General features: G+C 42.9%; 1 protein-coding gene across 12 annotated transcripts in view; it reads right to left on the minus strand.

Annotated features, from left to right (window-relative positions):
• Window positions 1-24939, minus strand: part of ehbp1l1a (EH domain binding protein 1-like 1a) — a 49296-nt gene that overhangs the window by 15496 nt on the left and 8861 nt on the right. For 3 of the 12 annotated variants that reach the window (XM_084042537.1, XM_084042535.1, XM_084042531.1), the window contains exons 2-19: window positions 21350-21407; window positions 20834-20929; window positions 20637-20690; window positions 20360-20538; window positions 19886-20031; window positions 18756-18824; window positions 17609-17842; window positions 15433-15657; window positions 14672-14866; window positions 13214-13726; window positions 12814-13029; window positions 12536-12589; window positions 12282-12357; window positions 10895-11371; window positions 5542-10665; window positions 5352-5417; window positions 4888-5145; window positions 65-3984 (exon numbers count right to left, since the gene is read on the minus strand). In XM_084042537.1, coding sequence (XP_083898663.1) covers window positions 65-3984; window positions 4888-5145; window positions 5352-5417; window positions 5542-10665; window positions 10895-11371; window positions 12282-12357; window positions 12536-12589; window positions 12814-13029; window positions 13214-13726; window positions 14672-14866; window positions 15433-15657; window positions 17609-17842; window positions 18756-18824; window positions 19886-20031; window positions 20360-20538; window positions 20637-20690; window positions 20834-20929; window positions 21350-21407 — 11960 coding nt within the window. The remainder of the gene's footprint in view (window positions 1-64; window positions 3985-4887; window positions 5146-5351; window positions 5418-5541; window positions 10666-10894; window positions 11372-12281; window positions 12358-12535; window positions 12590-12813; window positions 13030-13213; window positions 13727-14671; window positions 14867-15432; window positions 15658-17608; window positions 17843-18755; window positions 18825-19885; window positions 20032-20359; window positions 20539-20636; window positions 20691-20833; window positions 20930-21349; window positions 21408-24939) is intronic. The other 9 variants (XM_084042533.1, XM_084042534.1, XM_084042536.1 and 6 more) reach the window with 8 other exon arrangements.

The following is a 24939-nucleotide window of genomic DNA, read 5'->3' on the forward strand; positions in this document are numbered from 1 at the left end:
GTACAATAAAGCATGGTACCACTTAAATATGGATACTGAACACTACACAATACGTCTCTCTCACCAGATACTGTTGCTGTAGCTGGACTGCTAACAGGTACAGGGGAGATTTCAAGAATGCTTGCTTCTTTGGGACATGGCTGTATTAGTCTGTGGCTGTCTTGTGATTTAGATTCTTCAATAGAAAACAGCATTGAAGCAGCTGTTGTTTGTTCTTGTACTGGGTTTAGTTGTGGGATCGTAGGGAAGCCAGGAATTCGGCTCAAATGTGGACATGTTGGAGCCATTGCCACCATTTGTTTAATCTCATAATTATTTTCTGCTGAACTATTTTCAAGAACAACTTTCTTCTCATTTTTTGGCTTCTCAAAGAGTGGCTTGGCGAGTGTTTTCCAATCCTGTGCCTCTACAACTGTACAACTAAGCATCCTTGCTGATGGAAATCCGGGAACACTTGAAACATATGGTGCAGAAGCACATAAGCTAACCATGTTTGGTTTTCTGTTTTGAACTGGAGCAGAGGGGAACCCAGACATGCGAGCCTCTTTTGGACAAGATGTCAGTGATGCAGCCATACTTTTCACATTGTAACTATATGGACGGTCAAGACCAGAAAGTGGCATGATCATCTCTAATTCTTTCTTCTGAGGCTTTACCCATAGAGGCTTTGGTTCAATCAACCAGCCTATGCTTGAGACTTCAGTCATGGATGGGAAACCTCTGAGACTTGAAGCTTTGGGGCAATAAGGCACAAGACTCATCATACTAGGATTCATGGTTGATTTGGGTCGCGGTGCTGAGGGGAACCCAGGAATCCTGGATGCTTCTGGGCAAGATGGTAACATGGTCAACATTGCTTTTATTATTTCTCTGTCTTGTCTTGGATCGTCTATTGCAAAAACAGTCCTCTTTTGAAGCGTATCCCATAAAGGCTTAGGATCAACCAGCCACTGTAGTGTTGTGCCTCCTTCAGTAGATACACATCCAGGGAAACTGGACAGTTTGGGACACACTGGTACAAGACTCAACATGTTGCATCTACGAGCAGAGGGGAAGCCTGGAATTGTTGCTGCTGTGGGGCAAGACGGTGTCATGGAAAACATGTTCTTAGCATTGTCCACTTCCATCGGTGGACTATCAATCATCACTTGATGCTTCATTCGTCGTTTTAGTAATGAATCCTGTTCAACCACCCACCCAACTCCCTTGCCCCCTTCAATTGAAGGAAATCCAGGTATTTTGGAAACCTCTGGGCACAAAGGGAGCAGGTTAACTATGTTTAGGGCATAATACATAACTTTAGGATTTGGAAGAGATGGGAAACCAGGAATACTAGCCACTTTTGGACATGAAGGAACCAAATAAGCCATATTCTTTGTGTTCTTATTGACAACACATGGCCGGTCAAATTTAACTTCTTCTTTCTTCAGTGGCCTCTTCACCAAAGAACCCCTTTGAGCAATCCAGACTACTTTTGTATCTCCCTCTATAGTTGGGATACCTGGTATACTGGAGACTTGTGGGCACAATGGGAGGATGTTGACCATATTTGGTCCATAATACACAGTTGTTGGGTTTGGAACTGATGGAAATCCTGGGTTCCGTGCCTCTTTTGGACAGGATGGTACCAGGGAGAACATTAGCTCCATTTCCCTCTTAACTTTTTCAGATGTGTCAGTTAATGAGATTTCATTCACTTTAGTTTTCCTTTCCCATAATGGCTCTTTGCTCACTGTCCACTCTTTCCCCATCATATCGAGAGATGATGGGAAACCTGGTATACTGGAGACTCGTGGGCACAATGGGAGGAGGTTGACCATATTTGGTCCATAATACACAGTTGTTGGGTTTGGAACTGATGGAAATCCTGGGTTCCGTGCCTCTTTTGGACAGGATGGTACCAGGGAGAACATTACCTCCATTTCCCTCTTAACTTTTTCAGGTGTGTCCGTTAATGAGATTTCATTCACTTTAGTTTTCCTTTCCCATAATGGCTCTTTGCTCACTGTCCACTCTTTCCCCATCATATCGAGAGATGATGGGAAACCTGGTATACTGGAGACTCGTGGGCACAATGGGAGGAGGTCGACCATATTTGGTCCATAATACACAGTTGTTGGGTTTGGAACTGATGGAAATCCTGGGGTCCGTGTCTGTTTTGGACAGGATGGTACCAAGGAGACCATTAATTGCAATGCTCTCTTATCTTTTTCAGATGTGTCAGTCAATGAGACTTCCTTCACTTTAGTTTTCCTTTCCCATAATGGCTTTTTTGTCATCGTCCACTCTTTGCTCTTCACATCAAGAGTTGATGGGAATCCTGGTATTCTTGAAACTTTCGGGCATATATTTGACAGACTCACCATACTTGGCATTGTCCAGAAATAAATCTCTCTGGGTTGTGGCACAGATGGGAAGCCAGGTATCCTGGATTCTTTGGGACAACTAGGAACAAGTGTGACCATTCCTATTATTTCTTTTCCTATTTCAAAGTTGTCGGATAACAATACATTCCTCTTCTTGACTGGCATCTCCCACAATGGCTGATGATCAGTGTTCCAGTCTTTGCAATCAGGTTTTTGAGTGGAAGCAAAACCAACCACACTAGAGACAGCAGGGCAAGATGGAAGAAGGTTGACTATGCTTGGGCCATAATAGACAACTTTAGGTTGAGGCACAGAGGGGAATCCTGTAATTTGAGCTTCTCTTGGACATGATGGGACAAGAGCTAATATTCCTTTCATTCCATCTTTATCTGATATATCTTCAATCTTGACTGTCCTATTTCGGGTCAGATATTTCAATAAAGGCTTGTGATCTATTGTCCAGTTTGTGCTACTAACCTCCAATAATGATGGTAAACCTAAGACACAGGAGACTTTTGGACAAGTAGGTAAGAGGCTTACCATCTGTGGCCTGTAAGGTATTGAACTTGGCTGTGGAACTGAAGGGAAACCAGGAATGCAAGAGTCTTTTGGACAAGATGGTACTAAAGCTACCATTTGTTTCATTTCACTTCTCTTTTGTTGCGATATGTCTGTAAAAACAGGTTTTGTCATCTTTTTAGTCTCCAAAAAGGGTTCATGATCAGAAGTCCAAAATGTATTAGTTCTCTCAGTAGATGGCAAACCTGGTATTTTGGATACTCTTGGACATGAGGGCAGAAGATCTACCATGTTTGGTCCATGATCAACTACGCTGGGTTGTGGCACAGAGGTGAACCCAGGGGTTGGGGTTTCTTTTGGACAAGTTGCTACAAATTGAACCATTTCTTTCACATTCTCCTTTGTTTCTTTCGCCCACTGCTGTGGCTCCTCTGTGAGACAATCTTTTTCTTCTTCAATGGGCTGTCTTGAAGGCTCAATAATACTCATCACACTAGGACCAGTTTGTTGAGTGCATGGTGTCTGCTCAATTTCAGGTCTCTTTGAAGATGGGAAACCTGGGATGCTTGCCACTGTGGGGCAGGCTGGCTTCATAGCCACCATATGTTTGGTTAGCTCTGTATCTACTAGTAGTTTATCCAAATGAGGAGAAGATTCAATAGTTAGTATAGCCTTAGATGTCTTCTCCCATATGACGGCATTGTCAACTGAGCAATCATCTATACGGTTTTCAAGGGAAGGGAATCCCAGTATACCTGATATTCTTGGGCAGGTTGATGACAGGTCTACCATGGTTGGTTCCTTCTCTGTCTTTATGCCATCTGCTTTAGTCTTTCTAGAAGGAAAGCCCAGGATGGTGGCCACATTGGGGCAAGATTGAATCATATTAACCACTCCTCTCATTCTCTCCCCCTCTCCTTCTTCTGATGTGTCCATACTGAGTGTTGTGATCGCCTTCAGTTGCTTCTCCCAAAGTACACTTCTGTCTGTATGATATTCCTCTAGCTTCTGCTCTGCAGTGAGTATTTGGGTGGATGGAAACCCTGGTACACTGGCAACAGCTGGGCACGATGACAGCAATGAAACCATGCTTTCATGTCTAAAAAGAGAGTGAAATCAAAGTCACTCTCATACGATGTTTAATGAAGGCGTATGTTTGCAAACGTGATAAGGCCATGATAGGACCAAAGTTTACCAGAACTTAAAGCTCATCTCTTATACATACATGAATAGAACACAGTGGTATATTTTCTTAAAAGGACACTATCACAATTATCATTAGTTATAGTTATGCGGCTAATGTTCCATTACCAGACATTAAAAGTATTTTATGTCTCTGCGAAATGCCACCAAAGTTGTGCTGAAAAGTTTACCCGGGTGATGTGAATATTACTGTAATATATGTTTTGTTTAACTTCTACCCTCCCTCAGTGGCTGTGACATTGGCCTTGTTCACTGTGCTTATGGCAAAATAGCGATCTTGACTTCAGAAAATGTGAGTCAGGTGGTGGAAAAAGATGTACAGTAGATGTGCTGTTGCCTTATTTGCATGCCAGGTCCATGATTGTGCACAAAATGCATCATAGTCATTGTAGAAACACAGAGGAGGGCTGAAACTGTCAAAATTGTACGCCAATATGGATAATATTATCATAAATATCTCTGTAGACTAACTATGATAACTATGATAACATCAACAATCAACTGAAATGCATTCCAACAGCATGATAGTGTCCCTTTAAGTTAATTTACTACCACTTTACCAGCCAATACTCTTGTGATTGTGTAGCTACGTGCTACAAAACATTATTTGTAATGATAATAATATAAAATACAACTAATTTAATTGTCATAGTTGTGTCTGAAAATGAAACAATGCCATGAAATGATCAAAAAGACGGTGGAAATGCACTTCAACAGCTACAGTATAAGAGATATGCAACACAGATGTGACATCATGCACAGGCAATGGTGAGGCCAAGTACTGGGCTCTCACACTTACCCACTATTGGAGTGTCTTATAGCATTCACTGGGTCCACTGAGTCAGAATATACCTCCGTCTGTCTATTGGCAGAAGCACCATCCATCATGGTGCCTGACTCTGAAATACTCTCTATTGTAAGTTGTCTGCATGACTCCTCTAGGGGCACTAAGACATGTTCCTTAGCAATGGTTTCATTACATGCTTCTTTGTCAACAGATGCTCCCGAATCATATAGCGATGTCTGTCTTTCTTGAGTGGGAGATTGGCCAGAGAGGCTGAAAGAATGACAAGGAACAATAGGGAAAAAATAACCAACATAATTGAGGTGGACCACAAGCATAAACCGCACAAAGAATACAAGAATAACTACAGTATAGTAGAGTCAGTCAGATGTGGATGGAATAGTGCGAAAGCGTTACTACATAAGCAAAACAGCCCAACAACAGCCTCAATCCTCATGCAAACTACCAGTACCACCCACCTCTCTTTAACACTCAAGAATAATGGCATGTCCGGAATGGAGTGCCACATTCTGCAGTGCATGTGGCTGAAAACAGAATTGAAAGGCAGGCTTTTCAGACACAATTCCACTGACAGCACAGAAAACAATGCAACACATTTCATCCAGCATTGCAGGTACTGTATGTAATCTGCTTCTCCCACTCACTCACCCTTTTTCTAGAATGCCCACTTCTTGAGTGTCTTTCTGTGTCCAAAAGTCCCATTCCTCCTTTTGCCCCTCCAACACTGTGATACTTTCAGATTTTACTTCTCCACTATCAAGCATTAATTTTATTTGGTTGACATTGTACAATACTTTCTCAGGCTTGTTGCATTCATTGGATTGATCGTCTTGTGATGTTACATCCTCTGGAGCATGTGGGCCAGTAGGCAATGTAAACTGTTCTGATCTCTCTCTGGGTGTCTTCTTCCAGAACGATTCCTCTTCCAATGGCATATATTGAATGTCCTTGTCTTCTTTTTCTGCTATTGGAATGCCCTGAGCGTTCGAATCCGGCAAAGTGGGGCATGTTGGTTTTAAGGCCGTGACACTCCTATCAATACTACTGCTATCTACTGATGTAGCAAAAAGTGTGATTCTGTCTTTTGATGACATCACCTTATCACTTGACCAGTCCTGTTCTGAATGATGTGTAAGTATCAATGGATTCCCAAGAATTGGGGATTTCTTTGGACAAGATGGCACAATACTTGCCATACTTGGAAGTATTTCTACTTTACGCTGTGGAAGTGATGGAAGGCCAGGGCTGAGAGCAATGGCTGGGCAAGACGGTACCAGAGAAACCATTTTCTTAATTACATCCTTTTCTATAGAATCATAATAGACCTGAATTGTGCTGCATTCTCTAAACAGTTCTATCCTGTCTCTTGGCTTCTCCCAGAGCACAGTATCAGTCTCTACAGTTGACCAGCCCTTTGCACTAGTATCAACAATAACTGAACATCTTGAGGGGAAACCAATAATAACAGACTTTCTAGGGCAAGTTGGCAGCAGATGTGCCATGTCTGGCTCTTTCTCTAGCATGACCTCCACAGCTTGTGGTTGTGGAGCAGAAGGAAAGCCAGGAATGGCGGCTTGTCGAGGGCATGATGGCTGCATACTGAGCATTGTTTTTCTGTCTCTCAAAGACATTTCCGGGACAGTGTAATCTTGGTAAACATGTCCCTGTCTTCTACTCAATAGGTTCTCCTTAAATGACTCCCAGGCAACATTCCAGTCTTTGTGTCCAGACATGAGATGTCTTGCAGGCAGACCTGGAACTTTTGTGTGCTCTGGGAGAGTAGGTAATATTTTTTGCATGCTTGGGGTAACTTCTACTGTAACTGTTTTTGGCTGCCAGTGCCAAAGTAACTTAGAGGGAATTCCCTGAATACAAGATTTCTTGGGACATGGCGGCAACATTGATACCATAATTTTAGACATTGCTTTATTATTATTGTGTGACCTTTGGCCATGTATAATGGTATGCATTTTAGCTTTACCTGATGTCCTCTCCCAGAATGGCCTTTTATTCATATGCCAAATGTCTGACTCGATGGGACATCTGGAAGGTACACCAGGAACTGTAGAATGCTTCGGACAAGTAGGCAGAAGACTGACCATACTTGGTGTATCAGCCACCACTACCTGATGTGGTGCAGATGGAAAACCTGGTAAACGTGACTTGTTTGGGCAGGATGGCAATATGGATACCATATTTCTGACCGTTTCACTATCAAAGTAGAGGGAGTCAACATCCTCTAAATGTAACATAGATTCAGTTCTCTGTCTAGTGAATAACAGTGACTTTCTATCCAATGGCCATTCGGCTGCTTTGGTATGTTCTATAAGTGGCATTCCCGGCACTGTAGATATCCTTGTACAAGTAGGCAGTAAATTCACCATACTGGGGACATCAGCCAATAACTGCCTTGGAGCAGAAGGAAAGCCTGGTATAATGGCCTTCTCTGGGCAAATGGGTGACATTGCAACCATACTTTCAGCAATGTTCTTATCAAGAACGAAAGGAACATTAACAATGTGTACTTCCTTTTTCTTCAATGGTCTATGCCACAATGAACCTTTTCCTACAACCCATTCATCATCAGTCGTCACACAGACTCTTTTGGAAGGCAAACCAGGCATGCTACTATGTCTCGGGCATGAGGGCATAAAATTGACCATAGAAGGTTCTTGTCTGGGAGCAGAAGGAAAGCCAGAACTTATGGCTTTTGGGGGGCAAGATGGCAACATATCTACCATGCCTTTCAGGAATTGTTGGTCTTTTGAAACCCACTGCACTATACAAGCTTGTCTTTTCATCAACGGTCTTTCCTTAACTGATGTGTTCAGAGCCTGCCAATATTTGTCCTCAAAATTAACAAGATGTATAGATGGTATGCCAGAAACCTGTGCTTGTTTAGGGCATGTTGGCACAAGCCTTGTCATACTTGGTGCAAGTTTCCGGGGTGCTGAGGGGAAACCTGGAACAGTCTTTTCAGGACATGAAGGTAACATAGCTACTGAATTTAACATTTCTCCTGTGTTGTAGCCCTGAGAAATGACATTTTTAAACAAGCTGTAACTTTTTCTCAAGGGTTTCTCCTTCAATAAAATCTGCCTTGTCACATCCAGATCTCTACCTTGAGAATTAACTGGCTCTCTGGAAGGCAGACCTGAAACTCTGCTTTGTCTTGGGCAAGTAGGAAGAATGTTAACAATGCTAGGATCATGTCTTGGTGCAGATGGAAAACCGGCCATACTGGCCTTTCTGGGGCAAGATGGCATCATGGTTGCCATGACTTTCAGCATTAGAGGGTCCTTGCGGGCAATTTCCTGATAATGACCAATGTGTAAATAAAGCCCTTCTCTATTCTTCAATGGTCTGTGCCAGAGGGGTCTTCTGCCTACATTCCAGTCCTCTTCTCTATGTGTAAAATACATTTTAGAAGGTAAACCTAAAGCTCTGGCTACTCTGGGGCATGTAGGCATAATGTTAACCATGCTAGGATCTTTCCTTGGTGCAGAGGGGAAACCTGGCATACGAGCTTGTCTTGGGCAAGATGGCATCATTGTTACCATGACTTTCAGCATTTCAGGATCCTTATAAGTGATTTCCTGAGAATTTGCAATCCATGTACCTTCTCTCTCCCTCAATGGCTTCTGCCACAGAAGACTTCTATCAACACTCCAGCCTTCTTCTCCAAGTAAAACAGACAATTTAGAAGGTAACCCTGAAATGCTGGCTACTCTGGGGCATGTAGGCAGAATCTTGTCCATTTTTGGCTCTTTTTTAGGTGCAGAGGGGAAACCAGGGATTGTTGCATTATTTGGGCAAGATGGGCTCATGGCTGCCATGTTCAACAATTCTTTTTCACTACCCTGACTGAAAGGAACTGTGTGAATCAACACACACATTTTCCTTAGTGGCTTCTCCCATAATGGATGTTCATTAACAATCCATAGTTCATCTCTTAATGGTTCTTTAGAAGGTAACCCAGAGACTCTGGTTTGTCTAGGGAATGTAGGCATAATGTTAACCATGCTAGGATCTTTCCTTGGTGCGGAGGGGAAACCTGGCATACTAGCTTGTCTTGGGCAAGATGGCATCATTTTTACCATAGCTTTCAGCATTGCAGGATCCTTATAAGTGGTTTCCTGAGAATTAGCAATCCATGTACCAAGTCCTTCTCTCTCCCTCAATGGCTTCTGCCACAGAAGACTTCTATCCACACTCCAGCCTTCTTCTCCAAGTAAAACAGACAATTTAGAAGGTAAACCTAAAACGCTGGCTACTCTGGGGCATGTAGGCAGTAGGTTAGCCATAATGGGCTCTTTTCTAGGTGCAGAGGGAAAGCCAGGGATGGTGGCCTTCCTTGGACAAGATGGTAGCATATCTACCATATCCTTTTGATGTTGTTTATCCTCGTGTGACCTTTCCTGAACCAGACAAGTATGTGTTCTCAGTGGTCTGTCAACAGGTAATCTGCTCAATGTGTGCCAGTTGTCATGGTGTGTGTTCAATATTTGTCTAGATGGCATGCCTGTAATAATAGTCTGTTTGGGGCATGTAGGGAGAAGGCTGAACATACTTGGTGTACGTGCAACCTTCTGTGACAATGCAGAAGGAAACCCCCACATGCTGGACCTTCTAGGACATGTTGGCAACATGGTCACCATGACATTCCTCATTTCAGCGCCACTCACAGTATGCTCCTGAACAAAAGACATTTGTGAAATGCATCCCTCTCTTATCTGCAATGGTTTCCTCCAGAGAGAACGTCTGTCCACAGCCCAGGTCTGAGATCTAATCACTGCTCCCCCAGAGGGTAAACCTGGAATCCTGGCAACTCTGGGACAGGTTGGTAGAAGGTTAGCCATATTTGGCACTTTCCTTGGGGCAGAAGGGAATCCAGGAATACTGGCAGATTCAGGGCAGGATGGTGTCATGTCCACCATCTTTGCAATCACTGCACTGTCTTCATAATGTGCACTAGTGTAATCCAGAAGCCAGACCAATGCCAGTCTATTACCGAGAGATTTCTCCAACAGTACTCTCTTGTCAACAGACAAAGCTACAATCTGTGACTGCTCTAGAGATGGCAAACCAAGAACCACAAATGATGGCAAACCACAAATGATGGAACGCAATGGGCATGTTGGTACTAGTTTAGTCATACATGGGGCACTATCTTTTGCGTCAAGTTTAGGCTCTAAGATAGATGTTATGCCAGACACAGAGCTTTCCTGCATACAAAATGGGACAACTTCCAGAGCAGTTTTATGTTCATACTTTTCTTCTATACTAACAACAGAGCTTGGAGTTAAAACCGTCTGCTTTTCTCTCTGCCCAGCTCTTGCCCAGAGTGCTTTTTCATCTCCACGTGAAACCACAGCTTCAGTTTCCTCTATCGCCACAAAATCTTTAGAAGCCAAATCAGGTACACTGGAAGTAACTGCTGTGCAAGAGAGTGCAAGGTTCACATTAGATTGTATCACATGTGTCTCCAGTCTGTCCATGTTAGACTCTGAGGATGCTGAGGGGAGCCTGAGATCAGCGGTTACTCTTGGAATACTTGGCACAGAGGCAGCCAGACTTTCCATCTGTGTTTTGCTGACAACTGCTTTTTTAACAGTAGGGATGATTTCTTGGCCTTCTTGTTTTGGCTTCTCGCACTGTGGGCTTTTATCATCCACAAACCGTTCTCCAGATTGACCTTCAGAGGTCTTGCTCATCGATGCAGAACTGACCCCTCTGGAATGAGCCGGTGTCAAGCTAGCCAACCTCTCATTTCTGAAGGGACAAGGGACACCAAAGAATGGATTTCAGACCAAAAAGGCTCAGTTTCTCCAAAATCATGAGTTTTGTGAGCAAGACTACAGACAATTCATTTTGCTTTTAATATTAAAAATAACTTATTTACTTAATATAACTCATGTGATCACACTAATAGGAACCTCTCTTTCTATAATCTGATCAAAACTAATCAGTGGTGTGTGCAATGACCAATCACCACACTTACCCCACATCCATAGGTGCAGCTTCATACCCTCCTTTGACTGGGGAAACATCTTTCTTATCCACTCCAATTCTCTGCATCTGTTTTGTGCCCTTTTCAAGGATTTGAGCAATCTTGGGCGAGTGTGCCAAGATGGGTTTAACTGGTCTGGAAGTTAGCGTGGTGTTGGTGGGAGAGACAACCCTTGTACTTTGTTGTGTAGTGACAACAATCATACTGTGAACAGGCTCTGATTGGGCTATAGGAGTCCCTAACTTAATGGACATCTTGGTCAAGTGACTCTTCGATTTGACCAAAGGCTGATGGGCTGAAGTAGACACGGTCTCAGGAAAACCAGGCCTTTGCTCGGGTGCAGGGGGCAGTGGACGGGATGTTGGCGGGACTTTAGGGAGAGCCCTTGTCGGCTTTGTCTCTGCCTGATGCCTCTTGGATTTTGGCATCTCAAAATACTGGGGCCCCGGGGCTGAAGGTGCTCTGGGACTAAAGGACAGAAGAGAGGTCATGCTCTCAGGGCTGACGGTCAAACAAATGAAGGTCACAATTTACGAGATCAATGGAGGAGATTGAATCTATGCAACACTAAGCAGTCAAATCCAGGTCATGACCCCCCAACTCTCAGCCAAAATGTGTCATAGAGCTCCATACAGTGACTCCCATGCATATGAGTAGTGTGGAAAGGAGCTTACGTCATTTCAAGGGCCAAATAACACTACTGGTAGCTAAGCTCACGCCAGACAAAACTGTCAATCAAACAAGCATGTAGTCAAGTGCCACATAATGGGGGAAAATTCACTGTTCCTGGCCAAGCAGCAGCAATCTTCCAACATTGCAACAGCATAACAATTTCACACATGTCACCACTAACCACAGGAAACAAGTCATGGCTATTTTTCAAGCAGCCATGCAAGGGAACCGTTTAGTGAGTCTAAGTCACATACCGCCAATATAACCTATATAGTCTGTGAGCAAAACTTCAGAGATGTGTCTAACCTCCAATTAAATAAATGTAAAGGAGATTCAGTGATATTCACTTTAAAACACCATAAAAATAGGAGTTCTGATATCACTCAATGAACCTCATATAATCTACAGTATCTGGTCTAGAATTAAATCATACTAGTTACACCAATATCAAATATGTTGAAAATAACAAGAAATAACAGACACATATTTACAGAGGTCTTTAATCATCATGTGGCATGTTTGTATTATGAATTTAAAGTCAGTCTACTACAGTATGATTACATGGTTACAATAGTGGTTTAGCAGTGGTTTAACAACACTGTGTTAATGTTCAATGGAGATGATGCAGTTAAGGTCACATCCACCACTCCAAGCATGAAAGACATCCGCCATCAACAATAGCATTCACCTTTTTTTATTCACTTACCTTGCAGATGATCTTATGCTCCTCTTCTCATAAGGCCTCTGACTGCTGACCATTCCAGTGGGTCCGGGTTCAGTGGCTGGACAGTGCAATATTTAGAGATCAAATATAATAATCATAATATTTGAAACATCATTGATATAATACCTTAGTTACAAAATAAATGACATAAATTAACACAAAGTACAACATTATAGCAAATACAATCAAATGTGACCATAAATACAAATGGAAGGATGAAACACAAATATGCTTACTTGTGGTTGATGGGTAATCCTCCTCTGTCAGTGTGCTTAGCAGCCTCTGATATTCTGGGGAAAGAGAAAAAATAATATTTGTTTAAATCCATTGTACACAGAAGAGTCTATCATTTTGACCTGCAACAGTCTATCACGGTTCAACTGCTTTAATGAAAGCTACCAGCTGGGGGAGCCATGTGCTAGAGTTATTGTCAGTACAAAGCATCAGTCATTTCCATTCCCTGAATCTAATCAAGAAGGAACAGGCGGGACGTTGTTCCTTTTTGATGTTGTACCTGCATCTTGGTCAGAGAGGGAAGATATGGCCGATGCTCTGGGAGGAATTGGAGGGAGAACAGGGGGAATTTGAGCCTGGGCAGGGGCCACAGAACAGGGGCTGAGAGGAGCAGGTGATGGGGTCTCTGGAGAGGTGACCCGGGGTCTCCAAGAGGGGACATGTCCGAGGGACCTCTTGTGTGTCTGGTCCAAAGACATGCCCATAGGAGGACCGACTGAGGCAGGCAGGGGAAAACATGGAAAGGCGATGGTAAGGATAGGATAGGAAGGCAGGAAAGAAGAAACAAAGGTAAGACTCTTTGATAATTCAAAGAGTGAAAACTTAAAAGTATAACTTTAAAACCAATTCAGCAGACATTGTTTTCCATGCTTTTGGCAGACGCCAAGCTCAGTTTGTACCTGACTGCATGGCAGGTGGCAGAGAGGGAAGTTCAACGGAGGGAGCAGGGCCAGCATCAGCGATAGACAGAGACGAAGAGACAGAACAAGAGGCAGAGGAGGTGCTGGATGAAGCGGGGAGGGGAGGACACGGGATCGTGGCTGAAGAAGCAGGGCAACGGGAGGGGGAGGAGGAGCGATGGGCATTGAGGGGGGGCATACATTCAGCGTCTGGGGCAGAATCAGAGCTAGACCAAGATATTACGGAGTCAGACAAGAGGGCGATACAAGGGGTCTTGGAGGATTTAGATACAAGGGAAGGAGGGAGCTCAGCGGATTCAGCGGGCGATGAGGCCATGCTTGGGTCGGACTCAGACAAAGCAGCATTACATGGCGTCTCTATGCCCGGCTCTGTCCGCAGGGCCACAGGCTGCCCAGGGTCAGGGGGACAGGGACGCAAAAACTTGGGGGAGAGTTCTGGCTGGGCTAGAGGGGCCTGACATTTAGGAGGCCTCCATTCGCTTTGCCAGGGAGCTAGGAAAGAGAGAGTAGACAGAACAGAATGGAGGGATACAGGGAAATAAAGAGAGTGAAGCATAAGAACATACAGTAGTAGCCATGGAAGCAGACAGGTCAGAAAATAAAGGTATGAAGAGCATTGGCGGGAAGGGACACATGCACACAGATTATCCAGTGGTTTCATAGGTTATTAAGTTTTAAGTTAAGGGAAAGTAGTCAAGTTAAAGGGAAGAAGAGAACAGCCAAAACAAAACAAAAATCTAGATTAAACTTAAAAACAATTAATATTGAAACTGAAATATATGAGCAGATATTTAATTTGTATCATTATTTTTTGCACAAATTAACATAATGCAAATGTTATGTAATGGCAATGTCATGATCTGACAGCTGATAAAAAAAAAATCCCTGCTACACAGTAAAATCCGGAGTGTTCATTTAAAGGTGAAATTGTACAAAGTGATTTGTAGGGGTCCATTTCTTATATACTGCATATATTTTAGGCATTTAGCGGGTGTGAATTACAAAGTCAAGTAAATCAATCAAAGTTAATAGGAAATAAGGAATGCTAGGGGATGAGGTGAAGTCTGAAGAGGTGTTTTGACTGCAGCTTTAAATGGGGAGTGCGTTTTTACATTTTCAGAGATAAATCAACCCCATGCACCCTAGCATCCCTATTCTGGGCATGTCATATAGGCAACAATTCAGCCAAAACATTCAGCCAAATCTAGCCTGTGTATCAGCTAATTTCGGTGAGTTTTGGTGTAGGGGGGGGGGAGAATGAGACCAAGTACAGATCCCTGGAGTACCCCAGTCAACAAAGTATTTAGGGATTTAAGTTGTTAACACTCTGGATTTTACTGCATACTGATCACTTGGGCACTATGAAACCTAATGTAGGAAGGGGTGGTCTCTACATTTAACACAGCATCTTCCACCACTGTGGCTCTGCACGGGTACCTGTGTCTGGGGCAGACGGCAGGCTAGTGGGCCTGGTGAGGCCCTGGGAAGTGGGGTGAGTTGTGGGTCGGCTGGGAATGGGGGGAGGCTGAGAGGTGGGAGGTGGGGCGGTCAGAGAGGACTTTGAGGAGGAGGCTGAGGCGGAGGTGGAGGAAGAGGACCTCCAGGCGCTCGATCGAGCTGCAGCGTAAGTGGCTTGGAGAGAGGAGGATGGACAAAGAGGAAGGAAATAATCAAATAAAAATGAATAAAATAAATTTAAAAAGGAGGAGAGGAGAGAGGGGAGAAAGGTGAAGACAGCGTGCATCTTTAAAGGAGTACAGTAGTTCACCCCAAAAAAATACTTATTTTCTATCAATTACACGCCCCATGAAGACTTGAATTCATGGAGATTATTTTTGTTTTTGTCGCATTCCTAAGCCAATAATTTGATGACCGGCGGTTACAGTAGGAGACTCAAATGCATGTCAATTGAGTCTCCGCCGGTAATCAAATTATTGGCTTCATTGGGTGTGTAATTGATAGAAAATAAGTACGTTTTTGGGGTGAACTACACCTTTAACCAGGGGATTAGCCAATAGGAAACCCACCACAATTAACAGCCATTCTTTTTTATACTGAAGCAAGGCAGTTCTGCTTCGGTATACCCGTAAATAATCGGAATAGTTGAAGCTCTGAGCGTCAGCTATTCATATGTTTTGTTTTGCTTTCCCCCTGGAGACATGCACAGACTGTCTAACAAATAAAAAAATATCTAGTACCTGATTCTGGGATGTCAGAGATAGGGGGAGGGTGGAGAGGTGGGACAGGAGGAGCAGCAGCAGGGGGAGAGGATAAGGCAAAGGTGGTGAGCTCAGGGAAGGAGCCAGAGAGGGCCTTGGGAGTGAGAGCGGTGAAGGAGGGAGGAGCAGGGGGTCCCTGGCCCTCGATGGGAGAGGAGTCGCCGCTGTGGAAGCTATGCGGTCTCCGAGGGAGAGAGGCGGCCACTAAGGAGACCATATGGGACAGAAAAGGGACAGACAGTGGTCGGAGAAGGTGACTAATATAAAGCACAAGAGCAATGCTCAGGGACAGCAAGTCAGCGTCACAGCTTTGAGCTTACCATCCCCATTTAACCCTTTAGACCTGAGGCAGATTCTACAAATGTCTTCTAAATCAGAACAGTTTTCTGAAAAACGTATGTTGCTATATCGGTGGTGCTCAAACTTTTTCATGTCAAGGACCCCCAAAATTATGTATTTGACCATGGACCCCCATCTCAAAATATTTTGTTCCAGGGATCCCCAGAAGCAAAGATCTGAGTTAAAAATGTTCCCTATAAAAAAATAGAATATATGTCCTGTTTTAATTGTTCTTTCTTTCTATCTCTATTTTTCTTCCCTTTCATGAAAACTGCAAATGCTGGGAAAAATTCTTTCACACTTTTTTATTACACCTGTAAACCTGTGATGTGACAATAAAGTAGTTATTGAAGTTTAAATAGTATATTCCACTGTTTCTCAATAACGGGTCCGGGGACAATCAGGGGTCCAAGTGGACCCTTACAGGTCAGTTTCGTTCCATTTGAACACTCTCTCAGAGTTAAACTAACACTGAGGATTTTACAGTGTAGATTGGGGTCCACTCCCAGAGGTTAAAAAAATAATAATAATGGAATAAAATGAGTTTGTTGCCTATAGTGCAGTCATTGAAATCAAAAAGATTGAGAATGACTGTTAACCTGACCTCACTTCCCCTACACGGATACATTTTTTACACTTTCAGAGTTAAACAATTTTACTGTGCAGGCAAGTTAACAACAGCCCTGACAGGATGTAGATGGAGCGGAGCCAAGTGCCATAAATATGCCACTGCACACTGTGCACAGATGAGCACATTCACTGGCAGGCTGGACCTGCGCTATGGAAACGAGGCGATTACTCTCCAAAACTTGGTAATAAATGTCAAACAGATAGGAGCGGAGAACGTGATTATGCTGGGCCATTCCGTTCATTCCTCTGCACTCTGCCATGGGCTTACTTATTAAAACAGCAGAGGGTGGTCTAAGACCTATGAAAGATGCATGCAGTATTACATAACTCCAAATCATCTGCCTTCGGAGCCGAGCCTGTCCAACAACCTCTTTGGAGAGGAGAACCAGCACTATTCTTAGCGTTTTTCAGTGGTTTAATGTTTTCCACTACCAACAGAGGCATATATACCATTGATTCCAGAGGCACAAGAACATTTCTGACAAGCACACTTTTTCAACTCCTCCTGGTATTTGTCTGAAAGTGACGTTATAAAGTAGCCTGGTAAACCCTGGTCGCGGAATTCAATTTCATTTTCATTCAGCAGACATTGGTTTCTGCGATCGGGGTGGTTTACCAGGCTAGTTATCCAGATCCCATCGTCCGGAAGGGAAGCTCAAACTGAGTCCGTAGTGTAGGCTCTACTGGTTTGGATTTAACTTGATGTTATAGGTGAAGGTGGCGGGCAGTAATCTTTCATCTCAAAACTACATTGATCAGGTGGTCATTTTTAACTTTCAAATTAAATAGCCTTTCATGAGAATCAACCGAGTACGCAGTATGCAGTTTGGTACGGAAGAAAATTGGGGGAAAAGCAGTAAGTAAAGTTGTCTGGATGCCGGGGGCTTCAAGAGTTATGTATGTGTAGTGCCTGAACACATCACATACTATTTCAATTAAGACTATAAAGCCATCTGGATCATTCACAGCAATTTCCTGCGTGTTATTTTAACACTGAATGTGTAAAGCCATTTTCACACTGTAAGTGTTAAATTAACACTCAGGATTTTGCTGTGCACAATTCCTGATAATGACTGGGCTCTATACAAATCTATGCATAGTACAAAGGATTGTGTACAAATACAGACATAACCACATCAAATCCCATGAGACCGAAACGGAACAGCAATTGTCTTTCAGCCAATACCTGAGCCTGCACCAGGCTGGAAGATTTTAGGCAAGGCAGGTGGGTGAGCGCGGGTAAAGGCTGGCAATGAGTAGGCATAGACAGAGGGCCGTGCCTGTTGGCTGCCATCGGTGAGCCTGGTACGGGGGAGAGATGCGACCGGGGCAGAGGGGTTTAGGGGTAATGGGGGTACGGGTAGTGGTGGGCGGGATAGCACAGGGATGATGGTGCCACCAGAGCTACTCCTATCCATCTCTGAGTGACAGGTTGAGAGGAGGGGATGGAGTGACATGGAAGAGAAGAAAAGAGGAAGGAAGGAGTAGAGAAAAGCCATCAAAGAAATGACAAAATGAGTTACAGAGACAAATAGAGAAAGACAAAGCAGAGGAAGGGTAAGTGGAAAATAATGAAGATATGTAAATGGACAGGGATAGTACTCAGATACTCATCCAGAACTATTAAAACTAGGAATCTTATTCAGTAGCTTCATACCAGGACTGATAGTGAGTGAAAGACAACTAATCTCTTTCATTCCGTATTAACCGCATGAATCCTATAGTCCCTATTCTGGGCATGTAATAATAGGTGGAAATAGACAAACATCTGGCAAAAATAGATTTGGCTAAAATATGCAAAAATTGACATGAAAATAGCTCACAATGCATCGCAAATGTGAAGCATTGATGTTACCTACTGTATACCATTAAATAAAGTTTGATCATTTTTGAAAATGAGACAAATAAAAAAGGTCACATTGATGCCACTTATTAACTTTTCATATTTCATATACCTGCCGCCCTTCAAATAGTGATTAGACTAACACCAATGCTGATTGTTTTGCTTCATTTACAGTAAGGAGAGTATCTGATGTACAACATGAGGATGTATGGAGGTTTAAACAACCTGGTTTGAAACCTTGAAGATCAATATTCATCAGGACTGACCTAATATTTCTCATCAAACTATAATTATTTTCAGTGTTATAAAGAACTGAAAAGCTTTCACTGACAAGAATGACAGTAGTAAGGCGATGTATAGTTTGACAGAAACCATTTTAGGCACGTGAATATCATGCAATGATTTAATGCTAAAGATGGAATGCTACAGTATGTGATTTGGACCGATCAGCACTCAGATTAGGGGAGAGCAACAGGAAACAGGAAGTTACCTGTGGCGCCAGAGTCAAACACAGGCCGCCAAGCCAGGTCCTGTACTCTCGTGGTAGGAGGGCCAGGGCCTTCCAGAGGACAGGCAGCAAGGGGGCAAGAGACAGGAAATCAGAGAAAACATATTTAAAATAGCAGAAAAGGAAAGAGGAGCCGGCAGTTTAGATAGCACAGTTCAAAGCAACATAAGGCTAAGGAGGTGAAAGGTGACTCCCATGCCTGGCTGGCACCCCAGCTGAGACTGGAGAAGGGCTGCAAAACCCCTCACCATGTGGCTGCGTTGTGCAATCATTTCCAGAATCAAACCCTCGATTTAGACGTCACGTGTGCAGTATGACGCCACACGGTGGCAGACACATCCAATGGCGGCTTTGTATACAAGTGTTTTTGTGTGTTACCATCACTTTCTCTGCATGTGTTCTTGCACTTAATCCATAGGCAGGCTAAGTGATAATACCTCAGCGTCTGGGCCACGTGCCCTTAGCTGACCAGGAATCAAATCTCACTACTGTCACTAGAGCCTATACAGTGTCACAGTGATCTATACTTAGTTGGGTGCCAGTGTAGCACCCCAGAAATAGTAGATTTACAGCCTCACGTGTCACATATGATCGGGCATATAAATTAAATTCACTGTCTCTCTTCCCACTTATGTAAATATGAAGATTACTTTATTTTCAATGTACACAAGGCAATGTTTTAGCATATCCCTCCTTGTTAGACATACACACAGCTCCCCCATAAATATGTAATTCATCAGAGAGGTCAGGGATGCATGCAGTGCAGTGCCCCCTCGAGCAACTGGAATACACCCTCTTGTCTGTACTGTGGACTGAAACAGTGACCTTTCGTTTACTGGCCGGACACTTTACTTCTAGGCCAACCTGCCTCTAAATAAAGACAAAATAGAATGGGGACTTGACATTCCTGTCTCCTTTAAAAGACAAAACCTTCCTTTGTTTATGTAAGTTCACGTGTATCTGAGTACAACGGTAGGAGAGTATACGCTTGGTAACTCCTTTTTATATGCTCCTGTTAGGGGTTTGTTTTTGTGTTTGTGGTAATAATTACTAAGGACGCTGAGTGTCTGTGTGAAACATGAGGTGCTGGCATGAGCAGTTAAGATCTTCACCGGTAACAGGAATAGCATGTCCAACTCCGACGTGGGCCTTCCTGTCCTCGCCACCTTCCTCGTCGCTGTCGTTGAAATCGTCCAGGTTTCCGATGTCACTTTGCTTCAAGCTCATAAGACTGGCTAAGCTCTGCATGTCCTCATCTCTATGGCAGACAAAGAAAGGAGCAGATATTGTAAACACGCCCCTTAAATGTGGTCAGAGAATTTTAATAAATAATTTTAAGTTAGAAAAGCTTCAACAGATATCATTTCACACATTTTTATTATCTTCAGGCATTTCTGCTTTACCATTTTGATTTAAGATTCGAACCCCTGATTGTGTAGTTCACGGGGCTAACTGGTACAACCAATCCAGAAATGTCCCATTAAGATCAATACAAATTTCAGAACACAATCACAGTAGCCTAACAATTACACATTTTTGCTGCGTTATATTTTGAGTTGTTTGAATGTGGTGGAGTGGTGACTTACGTGGCTTTGCCTTCTTTCAGGAACACACAGGACAGGGTCAGTTTCAACGTGGCCTCAACTACTTTCACTGACAGGGGTTTGAGCTTCAGTGTAAGGTCATATTGGGCTGGTGTGGCGTTGGCAAACTTCTTCATATTAACGTCAACGGACGCCAACACCTTCCTACGGCCCTTACACTCCTGGTGAACAGAGAACAGTGGTTATCACATATCTACTGATTAAACAGCCTTGATGACCAAAGAGGTCAATGTTTTTTGGGGGGTTGCTGAGGACTCACATTTTCAATGACAAAAGTCCAATCTTTGTCTTCAAACTCTTCTGCAGTAGGGTCCTGTTGAAAAGAAAACAAAGGAAAAAGAAAAAGTATGAGTATATACATAAGTATATGTATATGTATAAGTATGATCCATACTTCCGGTTCAGATTAAACCAAACTTATCCGAGCCACAGTTGGGTCGGGGGTGGAGATTGTACCTTGAAAAGTGTGACGGTGATGTCCACGCTCTCTGGCACTGACCACACCACCATGCCTCTGTAGGGGTTCTTGATACCTGGCTGCCAGCCATGGAGCTGGACAAAATGAGAAAATAATGAGGGGATTAATACAGAGAAAAAAAGAAAACATATTTTCTATTGTGGGTTTGAACTATGGTTTAAACTCTGAGTTAGATTAACACTTGTTTCTGTGTAGCTGTCAGGGGCAAATTTAGACATACGTACTTTAGGTCACTAGGTAAGTGTAATTAACTACCTGGTCCAATAGAACACTAGCAATGGATCAATTGGATCCCCGGCTTAAGAGTCCCTGGGCTTTCCCCACTACAAAGCTTTCGTATGAATCAACAGTTTGCAAACAATCAGTGAAATAAATCTACTGCAATTTCCTACAGTATCTGTCTTAAGCTCTATTTTAAGGATTATCATCCTTCATCTTGAGCTTTTAATGCAATATTCCTCTCTGTTGCAGTCTTCTCATCCCTGCAGCAGTACCTTGGTGCAGTGTCGTCTGTTCCTCCTGATCCAAACCACTCTCAGTTTGTCTGGTTGCCTGGAATTAGAAGAGAGCACATATTGTAAGGAGTGAGCAGTTAACAGGAAACCACAAATGCTTGTGAATTCATCTTGAATTCATCTTGTCATATGTCATATGTAGTTTGCAATCACCTGCAGCATCAGATTGCTTTTTTTCACACTTTAAAAGTATGATAGAGTGTTTTGCCTGGTGGCCAGTTAATGAACAGACCATATTGTCGCTGTCGAGCAGAAACCTTGTATTTCATAGTTTCAGCTTTTTTCATAAATGAATACCTTATTTTATTCTTCGTCATCTGACATTGACGTGGAACAATAGCCAAATAAGATCACAACCAGTTGCAACTGTGACCTTGTAGATCTGATATTTTCACTATTTTGGAAAACCAAGAATGAACAGCTTTTTAAGTATGTAGGTTTATAAATATTGAACCAATGAAAAGTATAAACAAGAGCTTGTGACAAAATAATAACTTTTTCCATTTCCTGACAAGTAACGGTTCTACAGTACAATACACGGTTTCCACCCGACAATATGCTCTTTGTGAGTCGGGAGAACCCAAGTTTGAATCCAACTCCTGTCATGTCTCGCATTTCTACAGTCTCCTGTCTTAACAGACCAAATCATCATGACATTACTACAATTAAAAAAAAGCATCAGCGTCGCATTGGAGCAGTATTCATTAAGCTAATTTCTGGAAGAACAGGACACTTTATTGTTACCAACAATTAGTAATATATTATTTTGTTATAAATATCCACAGGTTGAAAAACTAGACATAGCTAATGATCTGGACATGTTATTTTATATTGTGAAAACATCTAACCGGAAAAACCTGTTTGTTTACAAGCATTCAAACAGCATGGTCTATAGAAAGCATAAAACTAAAATAGAAGTGTGATACATAGAGACGATCACACCCGGGCATTCATCGTTGCTTGAGGTTGGTTGCTGAGGGCAACGATTAATGCCTGGCTGACAATTTGTTTATTACATACGTCATAGTCTAAAGTCAAGTCCAGAGTTGAGTCTCAAGTCAATACACAAGACTTTAATGTAAAAGAAACTAGTAAATCATGTGGATGTCAACAGTTTGAGAACAGTTTTTTTCTTTTTTTGATCTCTGAAGTCACCTAGAATCCCTTTAACTAGATCAGTAGTAGTGATGGGGCAAAGTGCTGACTGAGCATATCCTTTTGTTTGGGACTACAAGCTGTCATAGTGGAAATGTACTGTATGAGAAGTGGGACAGTGACACTAAATGAAACATTAGGTCAGGACAAGGTTTAAAGAGTCGGTGGAGCCGTGGAGGGCGGCCAGCACTGCAGTAGCGCAGTGGTTCTCAATGCGGGGTCCAGCAGGGACCCCCAAGGGTCTTGGAGAGGGTTCCAGGGGGTCCTCAGCTAAATTATGGATAGTCAGGAACCAAATGGACCCTTATGGGTCTGTAAACTCCGGGAGTGTACAAATGGAACCAAATGGACTTGAAATTAACACTGAGGATTTTTACTGTGTGGTTTGGGGTCTCGGAGATAAAACATTGTATCAAATGGGGGGTCTGTGGCCTAATGCATATCAAACTGGGTATCCTTGACATTACAAAGGTTGAGAATCACTGCAATAGGGGACTGTCAAACGACGAGGGAGTTGCTGATACAAGCTGCAGAATAAACAAGGCCCAAAAAACATCTGCTTGCTCTCAAAACAGCAGAGGGGCTGTGAGCAGGATGTTAGTCCTCAGCCAGGAGAAAATGAACATCTTATGACTCCGTAGCGACAAGGACATGCCCGAAGAAGATAAACATCTCTGTGTGTGTGTGTGCGTGTGCGTGTGCGTGTGCGTGCGCGTGCGCGTGCGCGTGCGTGTGCGTGTGTGTGTGAGGTAGGTGAGAGATAGAAAATAAATACTTGATAGACAGGAATGCCAACAAATCTGATTTGTTCCCGGTAAGGTTTGAATATAACAGAGGTAAACATATATGTCCACTCCTGTCCACTTCAGTTGGAAGTGGACTGGGAGTTTCGGGTAGTGATACGGACATAAATTGAAATTAAATCAGTATCAGGAAATGTCTGACCAAAATATGTGTGCAGTCTGTGGATGACGGTCATTTAAAAAATCTTGTGTGTACAAAAACATGTCGGTGGAGATCTTGTATGTCCAAAACTGTTACTTTTCAAGTAAAAGTTACCTGTGTTCCAATGGATCCAATGTAGTTATTTAGTCACAAGCTCTTGTTAAGACTTGGTTAGTATTTATAAAACCCAGAGACAGGCTCCATGTTCAACCGAGAGTCCTTATTATGGGCATATACTGTAGGTGAATATTTGCGATGCAGCGCGTTGTGAGCTTGTAGATCGCCTATTTTTGCTACTTTTAACACATATGACAAAGTATGAAATATATTATATACATAATATGCCTACACCCCTGCCCGACCACTTCGGTCTGCCACCTCGGGGCGACTGATTGCCTCGTCACTCAAGGGTCCTTCTGGTCGATCGACACGGTCACGACTTTTTTCTGTTCTGGCCCCACAGTGGTGGAATGAACTTCCCACTGATGTCAGGACAGCAGAGTCACTGCCCATCTTTCGCCGCAGGCTGAAAACCCACCTCTTCAGGAAACACTACCCTTCCTCTTTGCCTGGCCTACTTGTTGTTAACTAGTTGTACGAACTCTTGTTTTATTTTTGCATTGTTTTATTGGATCTTGTTTAGTCGATACACTTATTTGTTTAGCTCATGCTCATTTGATTTTGCTATTTGTCTCATCTGTTTAAGAAAGTAGGTAGCTGATATATTGCACTTTTACCTTAGCGCTAGGTATACTCTTGGTTGCTTGTTTTTGCAGGAAATGCACTTAAGACTTCTGGTGATTAGTAGTTTCGTTCCCTACCTATGTTGAATGCACTTATTGTAAGTCGCTTTGGATAAAAGCGTCTGCTAAATGACTGTAATGTAATGTAATATGAAATATGGAGATGTTTCTTCTTTCGGTTAGAGTGACAAATATAGACAGAAAGAGAGAGGTAAGTGAGAGAGAGAACTGACAGAGAATGAAGTTGAGAGAGGGTCGTATGTGTGTCACTGTTAACACATAATGAGCAGGTTTGTTTTCTTTTCTACTGGTGTGTTCACTTCACTCCCCTCAGGTTAGAGTCAATGGAGGGCGTGGCCTAGGCACCCACAGCGACACTCATACTTTCATAACACAGAACACACGTCTGTCTGTACCTGTACGTCACACTGGACATGGGACTTCCTGTCCCATATCTCACTTTCTATCTCAATTTAACTCTCTCAGAGTTGTTGAACTAACACCGATGATTTTGCTGTGTGTTTTACCGACCACATAAAAGCCAACAACATCATACTCATGAAATAAAATACGACATAAAACAAGGCAATACAAAGAGAAATAGAAATGGAATAGATGGGAAAACTAAATAATGGCAGAAATAATAGGCGACTGTACATCACAAAAAAGCCTAAGTCTATTACAGTTCAACAAGCGATTTAAAAGGTGATATTGACCTTGCTGGAC

The sequence above is a fragment of the Gymnoscopelus microlampas genome (assembly GCF_963454915.1).
Source record: "Gymnoscopelus microlampas genome assembly, chromosome: 19".
Taxonomy (NCBI): domain Eukaryota; kingdom Metazoa; phylum Chordata; class Actinopteri; order Myctophiformes; family Myctophidae; genus Gymnoscopelus; species Gymnoscopelus microlampas.